Raw genomic sequence first — 21,312 nt, 5'->3', positions numbered from 1 at the left:
TAGTGAATAAAGTAGCTTTTTCTACTAAAAGCATATAAAATATGTCAAATTCTGAGTTTCAGAGCAAAAGTTATGGCCGTTTTATGGCCGTTTGAAATTTGCAGCCAAGGAACCTTCACAAATTTCTATTTCTTACTATGAGCAACAACGTGAGTACTTGTGGTGCATCAACTATTCATCATATCATGAAAACCTTAAGGTTTCTTATATATATGCATGTGAGTCTTGGTGTAGGCATGGGTATAGGTGTATGGATGCATGTGGGTGTGGGTACGCATGTTTGGGTGTGGGTGTATGCTTGGGTGTAGGTGTAGGCAAGGACGGATCCAGAAATTTAATATCGTGAGGGCAATATATACATATAAATTTGTAATAAAAAAATTAACAAATACTATTAGAAGTGATGATATTTTTTACCAAAGGGACACAAGTGAGAGGACTTTTAACAAATAGTCCATAAAAAATCACATAATTTTACTACTTTTTTTTTATAAGCCAAACTTTTACTAGTTAAGTGAGGGCATATAGCAATGTGAGACACAAGTGAAGACATTTTTTACCAAATGGGCCATAAAAAGCTACATACTTTTACTACTTAATTTTTGTCTAATAATTTTTTCCCAAATCAAGTGAGGGCACTTACCCTCATACCTCAACACTTGTATTCGTCTCTAGGTGTAGGTGTATGTAAGAGATGTGGAAAGAATATTTTATAAGAGATATAATTCATAATCAAAGTGATTTATTCACATTTGTTTTGATCAGTTTGAGAGCTAGAGAGGACATGTTGCATTTCTCTTGATTGCTACATGAAGCAACACGGTGTCACAAAACAAGAAGCCATTAATGAATTTGTAAGGCAAGTGGCAAATGCTTGGAAGATATCAATCAGGAACTTCTTGAACTTATAACCGAGGTGCCAAATCCTCTCCTTGTGATACCTCTCAACCTGTCTCTCTAGTAATTGATCTTCTTTATGAAAATGGAGATGGCTTCCCTCTGGAAAATCAACAAAGAAGGACATTGAAGCTCTTTTCTTGAGTCCATGACCAGTATGAGAGACTTGTTTGCCTTTGTTTTGAAAAGTCATATTAATTTTTCAAAGAGTCTTTGATTAGTTAATACTACGAATGCGATATAGACACCTTTTGGCAAAAGTTGATGACAATATATAGTATAATAAAATAAAATTCCTCAAATATATTTTCAAAACAACTTGTGGAAGACAGGAGGCTTGCTTCTTTAAAAAGAAAGAGGCAACTGAAGCCTACTGGAATTGATATCAGGCAGTGGAGGGTTTCTTCTTTGAAGTACAACTAAGAAAGCAACAGATCAACAGAGGAAATAAGGAACACTTATTCTCTTGCTAATTTATTTTGAAGACAATATCAATTTAGACAAAATGTTCTGTTAGACAAATACAAACAAGAAAAAAAAAAATTCAATATGATGAAAAAAATTAGTGCTCGTTTCAAAGTCATCGAACTGGAACCAGTTACTTGTTTTATAAAGTCTGACAACTATACTCTAAGTACAAATTCTTTTAAATCTCAATTACATATTTTGTCATGTTTGATGAATTTTATTCTATGCATGTGTATAATCCTAAATTTCAATATATCACATCCTATATTCTTTGGTTCTGTATCATATACTTATACTTATTAGCTATTACATCCGACACTAATCTTTTTTGGGCATGTTAGGGTATCACCGCTGACAGCAATGACTAATCCCCTCGCCGTGGGTGCTCGCACTAAGCGGTAAACGGCTGGCCACAATATGCGCTCACGTACAATACAAGTACAACATTATCAATGCCAGGCTGAAGCTGAAATCAAATTTCTGTTTTTCCATCCCAGCAACATGGCCCCATCCTTCTCCACAAGACTATAGTGTTCTGAATAGCACCTAAGCAGGCTTCTTATAACGGAATTCACATAAGAACTCAAAGGGTATTGATGGAAGCCAGCCATTGTGAACCTAGACTTCCACTTGCCGAAGAGTTCGTGCCGCTCCACCCTCTCCTTCCCTTCACAAGCGACGATGTTGACAATGTCGCGCGCAAGACAATGCTGCTCCACATTGATCCTCTCCTTGCTGTTTCTTGGGAGAGACACATCAAGGGACTCAAACATTGCCAAGTAGTAATCCAAGGTTTCCACAAACCTGTTGAAGAAAGGAGTGGTGTTGGTGTTTGATTCCTGCTCTACCAATGTGACTACCTTGGGAGAAAGTGATTTCACCATTCTCAAAAGTCCATCCCTTGGATTACTCACATCAACACTCTCATCAGCAGTGTGATGCAGTTGAAGAGGAAAGTTCACAGCCAAAGCCTCTCCAGGCCTAACATCTAGCATGTCTCTCGTCACATCCGGACTGAAAACAGGCACACCATGGAACTCAACTGGGATACTGAATTTCTCTGAGATTAAGGCTAGCCTTTTCGCAACCACCTCTAGTCCATCGCCTCGAGCATATCTCGAAACAGGATCATCAATCCCCGTGATCCGCACGTGCGGTGCCCCGCCTGGTCTGGCTCCAAGAGCTTGAAGGAGAGTCGTCCATTGAGTTCCCTGACAAATCTGAAAGTCTATGATGTGGATTTGGTCCTCATTTCTGCAAGCTTCAGCAATAGCCCCATTTGCAGCCATGTAACCAAATTTTAAGTATGGGCACATATCATAGAGTAACTGCATGTAAGAGAGTAAGTCTTTGCCCTCAGGCTCTCTGCACCTGAGGGCATGGTAGATGTTATTCCCTGATGCTTCTTTCCTTGCAACAAGCCCTTCAACCAAATAAGCACCAAGCCGCTGTATCGGCTCCCCGCTTATGGATACACAACTTCTGGCCTTTCCTATCAGATGATCAAAATCTTTCATTTTGTTTTCTGAAAGGGCTTTGGCAGATACAATCAGCAATTGTTTCAAATTGCTTGTTGGGAAGCCTTGTGCTGATGTTTCCACCTCCATTGACTTGTGACGTTTCTCGACTCGTTTAACTTCACTTTGGGTATATTCTGATCCCTGACCCTCTTGGCTCCAGGGCCTATTTCTTTGGCCAGATGTTGTTGGTCTACTGCTTTCACCAAAAGGAGTCTTTGATGTGGTAACTTCATCATCACCATCATGTTCCATCAAACGAGTTTCTAGTTCCAACAGCCTATGTCTGGTTTCCTGGTCCCAACATGCATTCTGTGGAAGGAAGCTCCTATGGAAATGATGATTACTTTCTTGCAAGGAATCACAAGAAGGGCTGGCACCGGAAAGGGTTTCCTGGCTGTCACTTAATGCAGAAAGAGTATCAGAATCAAATTGAGTAGAAAGGGATGATATAGGCGAGTTTCCTGTGTCGATTTTCAAGGATCCAAGTAGCCGGTTTGGTATTGGTGAAACAGTAGGATAAGATGATGTACGAGGTATTCCTCCTGAGCTAGTCACATCGAAATTAAGAAACTGCTTTGAGTCCATACTATGATGATGGCATCAGGTAAAAGCAGCCTCCTTGGATATCTTCTGCTGAATATTCTTCTGCTAGGAACTTTTAACCCAACACTTCCAATAACAGAAGATAAACCTTTGAAAAACAAAGAAGCACTTTGTGAATATTTTCATGTCACCACAATTACATCCTCACAAACAACTATGATCTAGCCTGGACAGCAGAGAAACATTTAAATATGGAAGAACCAGAACACACACAAACATAATTGAGGGACATAACACAAGAAATAGATGAAATTGGGTGAATTTGGTCTTTTGATCACCAATTTTTTGAAAACCATTTTTGAAAATGGTTAGAATGATTATTGTGATAGAGAGTAATAGTGCGTGCACCCTCACCATTCAGATTATCAGCAATAAAAGATAACACAGGCACATGCGTATCTAGAGTCAATCAGACAAGCAAAAACATAGAGAGCACAGAAAGTGATGGAAATTGAACACCATTAGAATTTATTCAAAGGGAAGCAATTCCAAACAGCCCGTGCTTGCAGTTTGAAAAACATTTTATCATTACTTTCCCTCACAGAGAGAATCTTCTCATGTAATAGTATCCTAAAAAACAAGACATGAGTTTCCTTGCCTAACAAAACTGATATATAGCATGTTTGGATCATTTTTTTCTTTCTTCATAATCAATTCTGGCACCCAAACATACAGAAGCTTCTCTCCAAAATTAACTTTAAAATCAACTATAGAAAGATTTTCAAACATGCATATAGTAATATGCAATAGGAGAAAAACAGACCCTACATACATCACATATTTGCAAGTAGGAAAAGGGAGGAAGCAAATAACAACAACAACAACAACAACCATAATACCAAGTAAGTTATTCGTCCTCATTGCAGGCTCAAATCTTTATTTTGAAATGAATGAACCAAATCCCAAAAAGTATATACCTATCACATTTATGTTTCCCTTGTTGATATTATTTTGCAGTAAACCCCACTCTGTTACCTCATGGTGGAAACAGCATGCAGACTATTTCCCATCAACCAAAGCAGAAATTTTGCTCAAAACCCATGAATCTCCTTTGTAACTCCTTATTCAAAGTTCATTAATCAACCCTACCCGAACCAGTTATCAAGTAAAAAATATACATTGAACAAAAAAAACTAATTCTAAGTTCTAACCCTGATTTTGCAAATTAGAGAAGCAGAATATAATGTTACTTAACATTAATCAATAAAAAAATTACTGTAACATACCAAAGTTTATTTCTTCATTTATACAGCAAGAGCCTTAACTAATTAGTCAAGGAAAACCATAAATATTGATCCAAAAGCTAAAAAGATTGGCAATTAATTCTACATAAATGAAAAAGAAAACAGGGGATAGAAAAACAGAGAAGAGATAAAATAGACAGAGCAGAACACATGTCATGGGTATCCATATTTCATTAAAGTAACATGACTAGGAAAGTAATAGGAGAAATGGGTTTTAGAATCACCTCAGAAATGAACCGAATTCAACACTGACCGGTTGAAAAAGACTTTGATTCTCTGGTTATAGCAGGAACCGTGGTGAAGAACTAGAACATGCTTAGTTTCCTTTTCATTGATGTTAGATATTGTGGGGTTGTTTTGCTATGAAAATGAAGCTATCGAACGTGGGAAATGGTTGTTTGAAAAACCGCAAAGTGAGAATTCAAAAAGGTGACTCAAAGTATCTATACAATACAGAAAAAGGGATTCTAAGTTTGACGGAAGAATGGTTCTATTGAAAAAACGCCGACCAAACCACACGTTCATATTTGGCCTTTGTTCAACAATTTTGTACTTACTCGGGTTTGCTGACTTTCTCTATTCTATAGCACAAAATTTGAACTTGTATTCTTAGTTTTTTAACTTTAAACTAATATAAGCCACCTGATTTTTAATCAATAGCTAGCATCTCTATTCCTTTTTTTTCCCTCCTTTGGCCACCCGTCTCCACGGGGGAAAGGGGTTCCACGTGACTAATCTGGCTCGGGATACGGTGTGATGTCTCTGGTCACAAAAGTTTTTATTTTTGACCTCGGAGGGGATCGAAGCAGGGCCAGAAGCCTATGTGAAATCCCTTAAGAAAATGCACATTCATCACTTGTGTCACCCCTTGTGGTTAGCTAGCATCTCTATTAATGTAACTCATGAGATATACTAACTCAAATTTTATAGTTTTAACTTTTATAAATATTTATAATTTATTGGGCTGGCGAGCGCCACTTACATCCTACCACGAAGAACTTGAAGATATTGAAAGACACTTCAACTCATTGGCATCGAGTTTCGTGTCTTGTGGGCTTGTGGCTGGCGAGCGCCACTTACATCCTACTTCGAAGAAATTTGAAGACATTGAAAGACACTTCAACTCATTGGCATTGAGTTTCGTGTCTTGTGGGCTTGTGGACTGGGCGGGTCTGCTTCAACTAAATGCACGCCCAGAACACTCAAATAACACGGCAGGATTGATCGCGCCTAAATACCTGGCGGCCATCAGGGCAATGTAGAGATATTCGTCTGATACGTGGTCTTAGGTCAGTTGTTAGATTCTTTCCCTTTTGTCTTATTTGCATAGAGATTTGAGCCTCGTTTGTGAGGCCCAAATGTAAGAATATTCTAGATAAGGACCACACCCACTATAAAATGGAGTCCTCACCTTGTATTAGGCACATTTTCTTATCATTAATGAGAATATTTCCTTATTTTACATCATCTTTCTATTTATGCTCTGCTAGGTTTTACTAAGAACACTCTCTTATTCCCTAAGTAGACTTTAGTACGGAACACATGTGGACCCATACTGTCATATATGCTTAAGTAACTGTAAAGAAACTTTTGCATATTTCGCTCTTACCACATGTTCTTAACTTTGAGTTCTTAACATTATTTATTTGGTCCTACCACACCATATTATTTATACTTTTTATTTTCATAAAACAATAAAATAAAACTCATAAAGTAATAAAGCAATTTGGATGAGAGAAAAAAATATTTTAATATGCTAATAACTCATAAAACAAAGTTCTTTATATAAGAACTAATTCTTAGTTCTTGTTTTTAAGAATTAAGAACTTCACGTCAACAATCTCCAATGCTTAAGAACTTGCTTCTTAGTTCTTAGTTTAAGAACTCACCACTAAAAACTAGCATTGAAGATGGTTTTATGATTTCATATGATGAGCTAGGCATTCCTGGGTTAGGTAAGTGTGTACGATGCAAGCTACAATTTTATGGTGCAACATGCATGCCAAAATGTTTTCTCTAAGCAAACTAAATCTGATTTCAATTAGAAATTCATATTTTACATGTGACATATCAATTTATCTCTTAAAAACATTATCTCTAACAAAATGATGCTAGATTTCAATATGCTTAGTTCTTGAATGTTGAATAGGATTTTAAAATATTTGCAACACTAGTATTATCATAAGGTGCCTACTAGAGTGGATCATTTATATTTTGGTCCACTGGTGTACCATCTCTAAACACCATTAGATTAGGGAATCTTAGAATATTCTTTGAATCAATGACTAGGATTTACTTAAAACTAAAAGGGTAAAATTGTAAAGTGTCGAACCCATCTCTCCCTCCATCTCCCTTCCCAGCGAAACCCATTCTTTTTGTAACGCCCCGATTTCTCGAGTGTCACACAGTAACCAATTAATCCAATTTTTGTAAAGAATTTTCGTCGATTCAATTATTAATCTTTAATTAACCACAAAGGTTCATTAATAGCGAAACTCTTGAAAGATTAACCTTTATAAATCTCGCGGAAGTAAACATCATCCCAAAACTTTTGAATTAAATAAAATAGGCATGACACATACGTCTAAAACCGAAGTAAATTACATCAACTTTATTTATCCAAATGAAAACAAAATAATTGTTCAATGCTTCCCGAACTCAGCACTCTCAACCCAAAGAGAAAATGGATGTCTCTCAACCCAACCCTATTCCTTGACCTCTTCCTCTTTACCTCTTCCTCTTCATCAGAAGTGTAGTCGTCATCTGGTAGTGGCTCGTCACGGAGTATCAGCTCCCAAGAATGGGTCGTCGCCGTTATCTTCACGACCATTTACCCCCCACAAATAACAAATAAACAAGTAGCGCAAGGGTCAGGTCGCAAACAATAAAATCATAAACCATATCATGAAGCACATTAATCATTCGCTTATGGAATTAAGTTTTATGATAGTTAGTCAGTTAGACTAGCGCATCCTCACATCACACAACCCACCAAAACTCCTTGGCCAATCACGTACATCCGCAGATGTACAATCACGTGGATTCGCAATGATCCACACACACAAGTCTCACGGTGACCGCAGTCAACCAAATCACGTGGAGCCGCTATGATCCACAAAATCTCCCTTGCGTGCAAGCTACCGTTTGTCTCTAACGGCACCACCGTTCTCATGGTACATAGTATCACCTAGGCCTATGTTCAATTATTTATCGTTAACTTGCAAGCGATTAATAACATTTCTCTTGTTTAAGGCTCTAAAGTTAATCCTAGAGTCTTAGCTATTCAACGTCGGATAAAACATAACCAACAAGAAATATAATCAACAACAGAAAGGATTACAGCTGGATGAACGACCTTCTTAAATAAATCTCAGTCAGGCACTTACGTTAAACAGTTCCATTGAGCAAAATGTTCAGAATTTCAAAGGACAACTAACTACATAGCAGATGAACACAAGTTTTTCTGAAATTAAATATCACGGTCGTTTTCTAAAAAAAACAGCAGAAGCCACAGTCACTAAAAATGTTCTACAGAACTCATTACACAACCAATAGTTACATTCTACTCATATCTGGAAAGCGAATTTAAAATTCTACAACTTTCTAGTTTACCACTTTTTCGTTTGAAAATCAAAACTAGGTGATATTGGACCACGAAGTTTGCTGTCCAGCGCAAGAAAAACAGCAGGTACATGAGTTACTAAAAACGTTCTCCATGACTCATTACTAAACCAAAAATTACGTTCTTTATACGCCTGGAAAGCTGATTAAAAATGCTACAACTTATTAGTGCACTGAATTTTCATTTGAACGCCAGAACTGAGTGGTATTGGACCTCGAAGTTCGCTGTCCAGCACAGAAAACTGGCAGCGTCCCTTCGGCCTCAAAATTTCTTTACGTATGTTCAAGTCTAGGGTTCCTACTTTGATTCAACCTGATTGTTCAAAATTTCTTTACGTATGTTCAAGTCTAGGGTTCTCTCTTTTCTCTTCTCTGTTCTTGCTGTGTTTCACGTGAATACAGTATGGGGACACTTCTAATTCTGATTGCCAAAAGAAAATAAGGTTTTCCCCCCCCCCCCCCCTTTACCCCTAGTGAAACCGGCGGCCAAGCAAGGGAATGGGCTAGGGTTCTCTTTTTTTCTCTCCTAATTCTAGCCCAAGCCCAAGACCAAGTAATTAAAACCCTTAATTACTCATTAATAAAATTAAAAGTCAGCAACTTCTCCCCCAATCAAGCTAAGTGGCCGGCGGCCACATGGATCATTAGGGTTCCAAAACCCTAATTTCCATCCTTCTCCCAAGCCCATATAAAATCCTAGCCCGATTAGGTTTTCCTCATACTTTCTGAAGCCCATCACTTCTGACTTTAGTTCAGTAATTAATTAAATAATTAATCGCTAATTAAAAGAATCAAAACAAAATACAATTCCTTAGTTTTAGTAAAAATCGTAAGAACTGTACAGCCAGACCTTTCGCCACTAAAACATGAATATCTCGAGCTACAAAGGTCGGAATGACCTGAAACCAACGAGATAATTTAGCTAACTCAGAGAGCTACAATTCTCATGAAGGAAGCTTTTCCAGATAAGGTCTTTAAGACCTCTGAAAAATTCACACAAGAGCACGGACAGAATAGCAAATAAATCAAACTTCACAAAAACTTCACTTTTATTCAATAAATCACTTAAGCAATACATAATTAAGGTTAGGGTCTTACACTTTTCGCTTAGGATCTCCTCCATAACCAAGCCCCCTTAAATCCCCGTTCTCTTTTTTTTTTAAAGGTCAATGTCATTCTTTTCACTTGCATTCACTAATATCAGATTATACACATTTGGGGAAATAATGTTCTTATCATTAGAATTTGTAGCATTTGACTTGTGGCTGAAAGATATCTAGCCTTGAACATCTTATCAATCTGTGCATAGAGCAAGTGAAGAAGACGAAGTTGTTTCTTTGAAAGTGTTGAAAAGCATCTAGTTGTTACAGTAGAACCCGACATCATTGTTTGATTACCAACAACGTTTACAACACAAACCAAATATCATAGGTTCTTTCTGATGTTGTGCGATCTCCAATACCCCATTATTATTCTCAAATAATTTCAGATCCATCCTTCATGCAGTTAAAATAAACTGATTACAGAAGGAAGTGGGAGGAAGAGGTGGCTGGTTGGGAAGAGATGGGAGGAAAAGGAGAAGAGAAAGGTAAAGGGAAGAGGAAGAGGGTAAAGGGAAGGGGAAAGTCAAAATTGCCCTCTGATCCACCGGTGGACCAAAATATAAGTTGTGCACCCTAGTGGGCATCTTATCACAAAGTAGAGGTCTCAAATATATTATAATCCGCTAGATGATATTTTACCACAAAAGTTGAGTACAACATGAGTCAATAACAAGATATTCTACTTCATCAGTGGAAAGAGAAATGGAGCTTTGTCTCTTGCTTGACCAAGATATTAAGCATTTTCCAAGAAAGTGACACCCTTCACTAATACTTTTCCTCTAACTCTATCAACAACATAGTCAGCATCCTAGTATCCTCTCAACCTGGAGTTTTCACATTTCTCATACATAAGACCAAGGTCACTAGTATCACCAAGATATCTAAGAATTTTATGTATAGCTTTGAGGTGAGATTCTTGTGGATTTACTTGAAACCTTGCAAATAAACAAACGTTGAACATGACATCAGGTCTACTTGATGTGAGATGAAGGGGAGTTTGAATTGTGATATCTAAAAATTTGGATTTCCAAACGATTGAAATAATTATCATCTTCATTGTGATCGTTTGGTGCATCGAAATTGTGAAAGTAGGGAAGGAGTCAATGAACGTCATCATTTTATTCTGGTTCATCCCCTGAACGATAGTGCTACATTCAGTCCTTGATTGTACCAAGAATTCACTAAGCTCAAGTATCAAGGACTTCTCCATACAAGTATTCTTTGTCCCCTGTCTCTTCAGAAAAAACAAGTATTATTTGAACACTGCCTTCAGGCAAACCCAAATATTCTTTGGCCACTGCCTCTCCAGGAAAAACAAGTATTCGTAGGACTTATCCTCACTAAGTATTATCAGGACTCCTCCTTTACAACAAATATATACTTCTCCTCAAACAATATTTTTCAAGATCATTTCATCTACAAATGTCTCTTATAGAAAGAGTGATGGTTGATACATTTGAGTTCATGAATCATAAAGTATTTTTGAATGAGGTTTGACTCTAAGACTATACTTTATGTTCTATTACATGAAAGAGTAAGTTATAGATTTTACTCTTAAGTAAAACTCATCTTCATGTTAAACCAAATGATGTTTATGATCGTTTCTGAGTGATGATCTCTAAGATTTCTTTTTTCGCTTAATCGTGTTGAGCATAGAAGCTCAATCAAGGTGAGCATAAGCGCTAAATCAGAAAGTCTATGTTCTTTACTTTATACTCTTGAATTTACTGTGAGAGAACGATAGTCGTTGGAGTGTGTTCTTCACAGAGCTTCTAGCCTTTGGATCAAACGGTACATTGTGTACTTGGTTCAAATGCGTTGCTGACATAGTACTGTTTGTTTGAGACATTTTGCCGAAAAGATGTATTCTATCAGCTTGAATGTAGCATAGGTCTGAGCTTCTATCCGTTGATGTATAAATATGAAAATGTGATAGTGACACATTTGTACTTCTTGCTTTGCATTGTCTTTTGTCAGAACATGTGATCTTGACTTTGCAAAACTTCTCCTTGAAGTTATTCTGAGCTCTTTTGTCTTCAACGATCATTCTATAGACTTTGCAGTTTTTATCATTTGTTAAACCTTGTTCCACTCAGACGATCTGCTGCTTTATATGATTCTATCTTTTTTCCTGTCTTCAGACGATCTTTCTTCATCGTTCTTCTATTCTTTAGACTATCTTTCTTGCTTCATTCATTTTTCACGTTGGTCACTAGGAGTTTTGAGATAAGATTTGACCTATCACTTGAAGCTCCTTTTATGTAGATGGATTGTATTGAATTGTGTTTCCTAGATGAGTAGATGATAATAGGCAAAGACAATAATCTAAATTCCATTTCTCCATTTCTTGTATGAGAGAGAAAGAGGAAAACTTGATATGTTGTCGTTGTGCTTGTTTCCTTAATCAACGTGCTTTATAATGTACCACTCGATTCCTTGCGCTTGATCTTCTCATCTAGCTTGTCAGAGATGTATTTCAAATTTCCTTGGTGCTCATTCTCTTACATTGCTTCATTTGTTTCGTCCTTGAGATAAACAATGTATATAGACGTTGAGTGCAGTCTTCTCAGACAATCTGATAGCTTTAATTGATCTTGCATGAATTTACTTGAAGCTTTAACTTCTTCTGCTTAAGACGGTCTTGATGCTTTGACTCTAAATGTGTAGACTGTCTTGTGTCTTGATCATTCTTCTCTTCACTAGCTCAGGCGATGTAGCACATTTGACTTTCTTTGCTTGTATCGTCTTTCCATGATGCTTTGACTTGTGTGGACTATCTTGTGTCTTGATCATTCTTTTCTCCTCTTAAGTTGATCGTCTTCTTGCATGATCTTATGCTTTGAATATAAGACGGTGACGTATGAGGGGCATAAGTGTGATTTCCTGAATTACAATTCACAAGATATATTAAATCACTTCACTTATACTCTTAAAAATTGTTATTATTCGAAATATGATAAACGATATATTTAGCATTTGAACTTAACAATACCTATATCTTGTTGAGTCTATAGGTGAACTACCATCGCTCTTGTCCAACAAGATTCAGCTAGGAGCATCGATGTGCTCATGTTCTTGCATTCATCCATTTTGTATTTCTTGAGAAGGTAATATATATATATATATATATATATATATATATATATATGGGAATGCTAACTTACTCCCACTTGTTTTTTAGAAGGAGTAAGTTAGCAACCAACACCTTTTCTTTTGGATAAAAAACCCCCAACATTCTCCTCTTAAAAGTAGTTTTAATCAGGGGTATTTATGTAGTTTTCTATTTCATTCAATTCAAAAATTCTATTTTTCTCTCTCCTCATTTACCACTTCTTTCTGTTTCTCTTTCTTCTTCATCTTCCTGGTAATATCTTCTCCTCTACCTCTCAAAGCTTCTCCATTAAGCCTCTCGTTGGATTGAAATCACCTCAAGCGTCTTGTTTGTTCGAATTGAAGAAGACCTTCACCAGAAGTCGTGTTTCTTGTACCACTCAGTTTTAAACAAAAAGCGCCCCAACCATCAATATGTTGGGTTAAAGATGCGATTTTCAAATTTACATAAAGAAGCTGTGTTCAAATATATAACATGGAGAACTATAACATGGATTTGATGGGGTTAATTTGATGCACCATTTTTGTTTCTTCAGATGCGTATGGGAAAGCATGGAGAAATTATGAATTGGGAATCAGAGAAAAATTAGATGGAGAAGAAAAGGGATTGACAAAATTAAATAATGAGAGAGGAAATAAGATTTTAATTTAAAATATTTAATATTAAATTACAAATTTAACCTTCATTTGAATTTGGTTTAAAGAAGAGTGGGTTGGAGTTTTTTGTCCAAATAAAAAGGTGTTGCTTGCTAACTTACTCCTTCATAAAATCAAGTGGGAGTAAGTTAGCATTCCTCATATATACATATATATATATATATGAGGATGTATCTTATGAGAAAGGTAATCTTATGTGAGAAAATGAGAATAAATCACGACCGTTAGATCTAACCATCAACGGTCAAGATTAAAACATTAAGTCATATGACTTTTTTAAGTGATCATGTGACAATCACATGACCATTAAATTCTTTTAATCTTAACCGTTGATTGTTAGATCTAACGGTCGTGATTTATTCTCATTTTCTCACATAAGATTACCTTTCTCATAAGATACATCCCCTATATATATATATATACTTGGTTTGGTTGTTGTATGTTCTACCCTTCTCTTGACAAATTTGGAGTCTAATAAATAATTTTAACTCCTCTATCATACTCATTTTAAATCACTTTGTATAAAATCAGAAAATTCATTCCACAGTTTTTTATTAGTAGCACCAAATTTAATGTCATCAACATATAATTGAACTAATATATGGTAATTGTTAGATTATCATATAAACAGAGTATTGGTCTACTTGATCCCTAAAAAAAAAAATTCATAAGAAAGGTACTCAATCTGTCATACCAAGCTCTTGGACTATTCTTTAAACCATATAAAGATTTTCATAATTTGAAAACATGTGTTGGCAGGTTTGGGTCTTCAAAACCATATGGTTGTTTGACATAAAATTCTTCTTAAACAAAGACATTTAGGAAATCACTTTTAAAATTCATTTTTTTAAAATTCATTTGATATAGCTTACTAGAATGTTGATATGCAAAGGCAAGCATGATTCTTATTGCTTCAATTTTAGCTACAGGAGAAAAAGTTTCAGTATAATCTATACCCTCTTGTTGATTATAGTCTTATGAAACTAACCTGTTTATCATTACTTTTACATTCTTATCTACTTTGTTTCTGAACCTACTTGCTACCGATGATAGACTTATCGTTTGGTCTGGGTACAAGTGTCAAAACTTAACTTTTTTCAAATTTATTAAGCACCTCTTGCATAATTAAAATCCATCATTCATGTTGCAAGGCTTGAGATATGTCTTTGTGCTCAATCTCATATATGAACGCATAGTTGTTGTATTCTTTAGAGGATGTTCTTGTCCTCACACGTTTTGTAACACTCCCAATTATTTGCTAAGGTGGACGATCATACTTGTATCCTCAATCTTTTAGAAAAAATATTTTATAATGTGATCAGACGATGCTCTGTTGGACGACAGCTGGTTAGCAGATGAGTCACGATTTAGCGGATGGAGAGTGTTCATCATACGTTGCATCGGACGATGGGTGTTTGTTAGACACTGCATCTTCATTTAGTTTATTCATATCAATATCTGTAAAATCCTCTTCTAGATGTGCTAATTCATGGTTAGTAGTTCATTCATCAATTTAACATGAACATATTCTTCTATGACTAAAGTTATAGAATTATAAACTCCAAATACTCTTTGAGTAACGGAAGTACCCTAGAAATATATTTTTGTCCGACTTTGAGTTAAACTTACCCAAGTTGTCTTTTGTGTTGAATTTGGAGCACGGGCATCTAAAGGGATGAAAGTAAGATATGTTGGGGTTTCTTCCCTTCCGCAATTCATAGGGAGATTTCTTTACAATGAGTTTTATTAATATTCTATTTTGAATATAACAAGCTGTGTAAACAGCTTATGCCCATAAGTATTTTAGAATGAAGCTAGGTCTCGTTTAGCATCATCCTTGTTATTTCTTGTAGTGGCATGTTCTTCCTCTCCACAACTCCATTTTAGTTAGGGGTCTTTGGTGTAGTCACAGAAGTTCTCAAAATCTTTATTGATAAATTCCCTTCCTCTATCACTTTTGTGGAAGCGATGTAGTACCCTTTCTCGTGCTCGGGTTGGAGGGTTCTCTCCTCCTTTATACATAGGTCAGGTACTCACACAATATGAGACACATTGTGTGAAAATAGCCCAAAATACCTGTTTAATTTGGGAATTAGGGAAAAGTTAATTTGCCCTCAAAGTGGCAAACTTGTCGATAGGCTCGTGATTGAGCAAAAAAGATTCTGCAACTAAATTAGCTTGATTTTAAGACCTTAACCCGCAAACTTGTACTAGTCTACGAGTTTGACATTTGATAACATTGATTAAAGTTACACACTTACACTCAACCATTATACTCATCATGTGGTTTTCAATTTTCATTAATTACAAGATAAACAATTTAAGAAAACATAAGATACTATCCCACCGTTGTTTTATTAATAATGGGAGACCAATGGAAACAAAAATTTTCGAATCGGAATGGCATGTCCTTCAAGCTTGGTGGGTTTAATAAGAGTAACCTAGTTGGAACAACTCGGCATGAAAAAGGGTAGAGTATAATACAGACTAACAATAGTTTGTTAGGCAGTTAGATTAGTTACTAGTTTGTTACTAGTTTGTTAGAGGTAGTTCAGTTAGTTATTAGTTTGTTAGCAGTAGTTTTAACACTAATAGAGTGTGTATTTAAAGCAAGATTGCAATTGATGTAAATAACCAATTTCATTTTTCACTTTACTGAATAACAATTCATCAATTCTCTCAATTCTCAATATGGTATCAGAGCTCTCTTAGAGAGAGCTCTGTTGTGCACTCTGATTTTTCCTTTTCCTATTCTGGTTCGCGAAGCTTCTTCAACCTCGAGATTCCCCTGAGCGTTTCTTGAAGCTTCTTCGTTCTCGCAACCAGATCTGGCTATGGCAGCCATGGCAACTCCTTATCCTTACACAGTTGAAGATGTCTTGGTCACTTCTTGTCCACTCTACGTGCATCCCAACGAGAATCCATCGATGATTCTCGTTTCACCTCCGTTATCTGAGAGCAATTATCACAGTTGGTCCAGATCGATGAGGATGAGTTTGTTGACGAAGAACAAACTCGGTTTGGTGGATGGATCGCTGCCTGAACCTGCAGAGGATCATGCGATTCATCCTTTCTGGCAACGATGCAATACGATGGTTCTTGGCTGGATGATCCGTTCCATGAACGTTGAAATCGCGCAATCGATCCTGTGGCGTGAAAAGGCGATCGATGTTTGGAAAGAGTTGAAGGAACGCTTCTCACAAGCGGATCTTTTCCGAATTTCTGAGCTTCAAGAAGAGATTTACAGCTTGAAGCAAGGCGATCTTTCCGTAACAAAGTATTTCACGGCGATGAAGATCCTGATTGATGAATTGGAGGTACTCAAACCACTACCTTCTTGTACCTGTGAAGCTCTGGTCAAGATCAAGGAAGAACGAAATTCAGATCATGTGATTCGTTTTCTTCGAGGTCTCAGTGAGCAATTCTCAGGCGTTAGGTCACAGATTATGCTTATGGATCCTCTTCCTAGCATAAATCGTGTTTTTCAATTGGCTGCTCAGCAAGAACGGCAATTTGCAGTTGAGCATGTTCCAAAGGCTTTAATGGCGAATGCGAGTGGAGCATCAGATTCTCAGCGCTCGCATCACAGTGGAGGTAAATCCTCAAATTTTCACTCTGGAAGCACTTCTGGTGCTTATCATTCTGGAAGCACTTCTGGTGCTGGTGGCAATCGCGGTTCTCATGGAAACTCCAACAATGGATACCATAATCAAGCTCGTAGGATTTGTTCTTATTGTGGCAAAACTGGACACACTGTTGATGTGTGCTACAAGAAGCACGGTTATCCCCAAAGCTTCAAATCCAAGACTGCTAATTCTCAGGGGCATCAGAAGCATGCAAATCTGGCTATGGGTGCTGATTCAGGAGCAAGCACAGAGGATGATGATGCTGGTTCCACTCATGGAGATCACACCAGGTTTAGCCTTACTGAAGCTCAATACAACAGTTTGATTTCTCTCTTACCTTCACAAGATCAGGAGCATCAACGCACTGCCAAAGTCAATTTTGCTCCAACTACCAAGACTTCTGTTGTTGCTCAACACAATACTGTGACTGTCCCTACCAAGAATGGTAAACTCAAACCTCTCCAATGGATCATTGATACAGGAGCCACAGACCACATTTCTTGCACTTTATCAGTTTTTGTGTCATATAAACGCATAAAGCCTATTCTTGTGAATCTTCCTAATGGTTCATCACTTACTGCACATTTTTCTGGCACTGTTATGTTCACAGATAGTTTTTACCTGGTTGATGTTCTTTATCTTCCAGAATTCCATTTCAATTTGATCTCAGTGACCAAGCTTGTTAACACACTAGCTTGCAGACTAATTTTCCTTCCTAAATTGTGTTTGATACAGGATACCAAAGCCTGGAGGATGATTGGTGCAGCTAAAGAGGTTGAAGGACTCTACTATCTTGCTACTCCAACACTGGCTACGCCTCATTTGACTTCATCACCTCGATTGTCAACTTGTTTTTCTGCTGCCACAACAGTACAATCCTCAAGTTTGTGGCATTTTCGTCTAGGCCATCCTTCTCTAGATAGGCTTAGACTCTTAGGTAAAGATTTTCCATATATTGTTTGCAATAAAGATCTTGTTTGTGAGACTTGTCATATAGCCAAACAGAGGAAATTGTCCTTTCCTGATAGTGAAAGCAGATCTAATAAAGCTTTTGATTTGATTCATATTGACATTTGGGGTCCTTGTTCTGTTTCTTCAATGCATGGTCATCGTTTTTTCTTAACTATTGTTGATGATTATTCAAAATTTACTTGGCTGTTTCTGTTACAAGCTAAGTCAGAGGTCAAGGAATTAATTCCTTCCTTTTGTGCCATGGTTGAAACTCAGTTTCAGGGTCAAGTTAAGGTAGTTAGATCAGACAATGGACCTGAATTTTTCTTAACACAATTTTACTCCTCAAAAGGAATTATACATCAACGGGTGTGTGTAGAAACTCAACAAAACTCAGTTGTTGAGAGAAAGCACCAACACTTATTGAATGTTACTCGATCCTTGCTTTTCCAAGCCAATTTACCCAAAGTTTTTTGGTCTCATGCAGTAGCTCATGCTACTTTCCTCATTAATAGGTTACCTGTTCCTTCATTAGGTAACAAAACACCTTATGAACTTTTGTATCACAAACTTCCTGATTTTAGCTTTCTCAAAACTTTTGGTTCATTGTGCTATGCATCTACACTTTCCAGAAATAGGACAAAGTTAGATCCTAGAGCTCGTAGGTGTGTGTTCATAGGCTATAGACAAGGTACAAAAGGTTATTTGCTTTTTGACATGAAATCACGAGAAGTCTTACTCTCTAGACATGTGATATTTCATGAAACAGACTTCCCTTTCCAAACTTTGGATCATAATCTTGATGCTTGTGCCCATACTAGTCCTTCCTTGCCTAGTTTTCTAGGGGCTGAGGCCCTTGATTACACTTCTTTACCCACAGGACCAAACATTGATCCAGTACACCCCACCCCTGAAGTTTTGCCTACTCCCCAGCCTGTTACACGACATTCCACTCGTTCCCGTCGTGTCCCTTCTCACCTTCATGATTATCAGTTAACCGTGCCTCCCTCTATAGCTGCTGCACATTCTTCCTCAAAGGTTTATTCAGGTATCAAACATCCATTATCCTCTGTTGTGTCTTATCACACTTTGTCTCCCACCCATTATGCTTTTACCACTAACATTTCTACAGTTGTTGAGCCTAAGACTTATACACAAGCTGCACAGTGCAAGGAATGGCGTGATGCCATGGATAAGGAGTTAGAAGCTTTGGCTCGCAACAACACTTGGATAATTGTTGATTTGCCTCCCACCAAGAAACCAATTGGTTGCAAGTGGGTTTATCGTGTCAAACACAAGCCAGATGGGTCTATTGATCGCTACAAAGCGCGTCTTGTAGCCAAAGGCTATACTCAAGTTGCAGGCCTTGATTATCTGGATATTTTTTCACCGGTTGCGAAGATGACTACTCTTCGACTACTGCTAGCTCTTGCAGCATCTCAAAATTGGTTTCTCCATCAGCTTGATGTCGACAACGCATTTCTTCATGGCTCCTTAGATGAGGAGATCTACATGCGTCTCCCTCCTGGTGTTAATACTCCTCAGCCCAATCAGGTCTGTCTTCTGCAGAAGTCCCTTTACGGGTTGAAGCAGGCAAGCAGACAATGGTACCAAACATTGGTGACTACTCTAACATCTCTGGGCTATGAACAGTGTCCACATGACCACACTTTGCTACTTAAGCGCACGTCTACTTCAGTTACTGCCTTGCTCTTATATGTGGATGATGTCTTACTTACTGGCAATTGTTATGAAGAAATTCAGCTTGTCAAAGCCTTTCTTCACAGTAAATTTCGAATCAAGGATCTAGGCAACCTCAAATATTTCCTTGGCTTAGAGGTGGCTAGATCTACCAAAGGCATTTGTCTTACTCAACGCAAGTATGCTCTTGAACTTCTCACTGATGCAGGTCTCCTTGGCTGCAAGTCAGTTCGCACTCCAATGGATTCTACCTTGCATCTTTCTCAGCATAGTGGTACTCCTCTTGATGATCCCACTAGCTATCGTCGTTTGGTTGGAAGGTTGCTTTACCTCACCACGACTAGACCTGACTTAAACTATGCTGTTCAGCAATTAAGTCAATTTCTTGCTTCTCCAACTGATGTTCATCAGCAAGCTGCAACTCGTGTTCTTCGTTATGTCAAAGGAGCACCTGGTCAAGGTCTTTTTTTCTCAGCTGATTCTCCACTGAAGCTCCAAGCCTATAGTGATTCTGACTGGGCTGGTTGCCCCGATACTCGACGTTCTGTCACTGGATATTCCATATTTCTTGGCACCTCTCTAATTTCATGGCGCACGAAGAAACAAACCACTGTTTCTCGTTCATCCTCTGAGGCAGAGTATAGGGCCCTTGCTGCTACTGTGTGTGAAGTCCAGTGGCTCTCCTATTTGTTCCAGTTCCTCAAGCTCAATGTTCCATTACCGGTTCCTCTCTTTTGTGACAATCAGTCTGCGCTTCACATTGCTCACAATCCGACATTTCACGAAAGGACCAAACACATAGAACTGGATTGTCATGTTGTCCGTGCCAAGTTGCAAGCTGGCTTGATCCATCTCCTGCCTATTTCCACTCACCATCAGCTAGCTGACATTTTTACCAAACCTTTGCCCCCATCTTTGTTTCCCACTTTTGTAACCAAGCTGGGCTTGTATAATCTCCATGCTCCAGCTTGTGGGGGGGTAATACAGACTAACAATAGTTTGTTAGGCAGTTAGATTAGTTACTAGTTTGTTACTAGTTTGTTAGAGGTAGTTCAGTTAGTTATTAGTTTGTTAGCAGTAGTTTTAACACTAATAGAGTGTGTATTTAAAGCAAGATTGCAATTGATGTAAATAACCAATTTCATTTTTCACTTTACTGAATAACAATTCATCAATTCTCTCAATTCTCAATAGAGTATATGGTATAGGATTGGAGTCAACTATTGTGAATAGAAATTATTCTGGCTCAAGTTCTTCATCATCTCAGTTGGTACGAAGACAAGAGTTTGAAAATCTTAAGACCAAATTGGAGAATACAGAGAGAATGGTACTCCAGATGATGGAAATATAACACATATCAAAACAAGTTAATTTTAAGAGGAAAAAAAGACCTGTTAGCTATTTTATGACTATCTAGTGAAATTCTCATATTTTGGTTTCACACAGAAAACATGTCAAAATTAAAATAGTTGATGGCTAAATTCTATTAGACCATTTCATTTTCTAGTCTAAAGAATGTTATTGATGGATGATTAGGCAGCAATGAATACCGAAAGAAAAGTTGGTTAGGAGGAAATCTTGAACTCTCACCTTGAAGGAAACTTAACAAGAAACTCAATGAAGTTGGAACTCTTCCCTACAAATATAATACATCAATTGTGCCCCTAGTAAGCCCAAGAGACAGAGTCTAGAGTCTGTTTGGATATGGGCTTATTAATTAAAGCTTATTAATTAACCTATCCAGTAAAAAATGAACTAAAATACTAAATAAGCTAAAAAAAAATGCTCAATAGCTTACATCCAAACCGTA

At 37.4% G+C, this 21,312-nt stretch overlaps 1 protein-coding gene across 1 annotated transcript; it reads right to left on the bottom strand.

The window, feature by feature from the left end:
* Positions 1–1,463: 1,463 nt before the first annotated feature.
* On the bottom strand, positions 1,464–5,255 carry LOC130749322 (scarecrow-like protein 21). The gene is made up of 2 exons (XM_057602660.1): positions 4,957–5,255; positions 1,464–3,576 (listed from the first exon to the last, which is right to left on the bottom strand). The coding sequence occupies exon 2, from the start codon at positions 3,468–3,470 to the stop codon at positions 1,815–1,817; it is 1,656 nt and encodes a 551-aa protein (XP_057458643.1). The 5' UTR covers positions 3,471–3,576; positions 4,957–5,255; the 3' UTR covers positions 1,464–1,814.
* Between the last annotated feature and the right edge of the window lie 16,057 nt (positions 5,256–21,312).

Source organism: Lotus japonicus, chromosome 3, assembly GCF_012489685.1.
Source record: "Lotus japonicus ecotype B-129 chromosome 3, LjGifu_v1.2".
Lineage (NCBI taxonomy): Eukaryota > Viridiplantae > Streptophyta > Magnoliopsida > Fabales > Fabaceae > Lotus > Lotus japonicus.
Note: the sequence above shows the minus strand (reverse complement) of the source record. Positions and strands in the feature narration are given on the sequence as shown.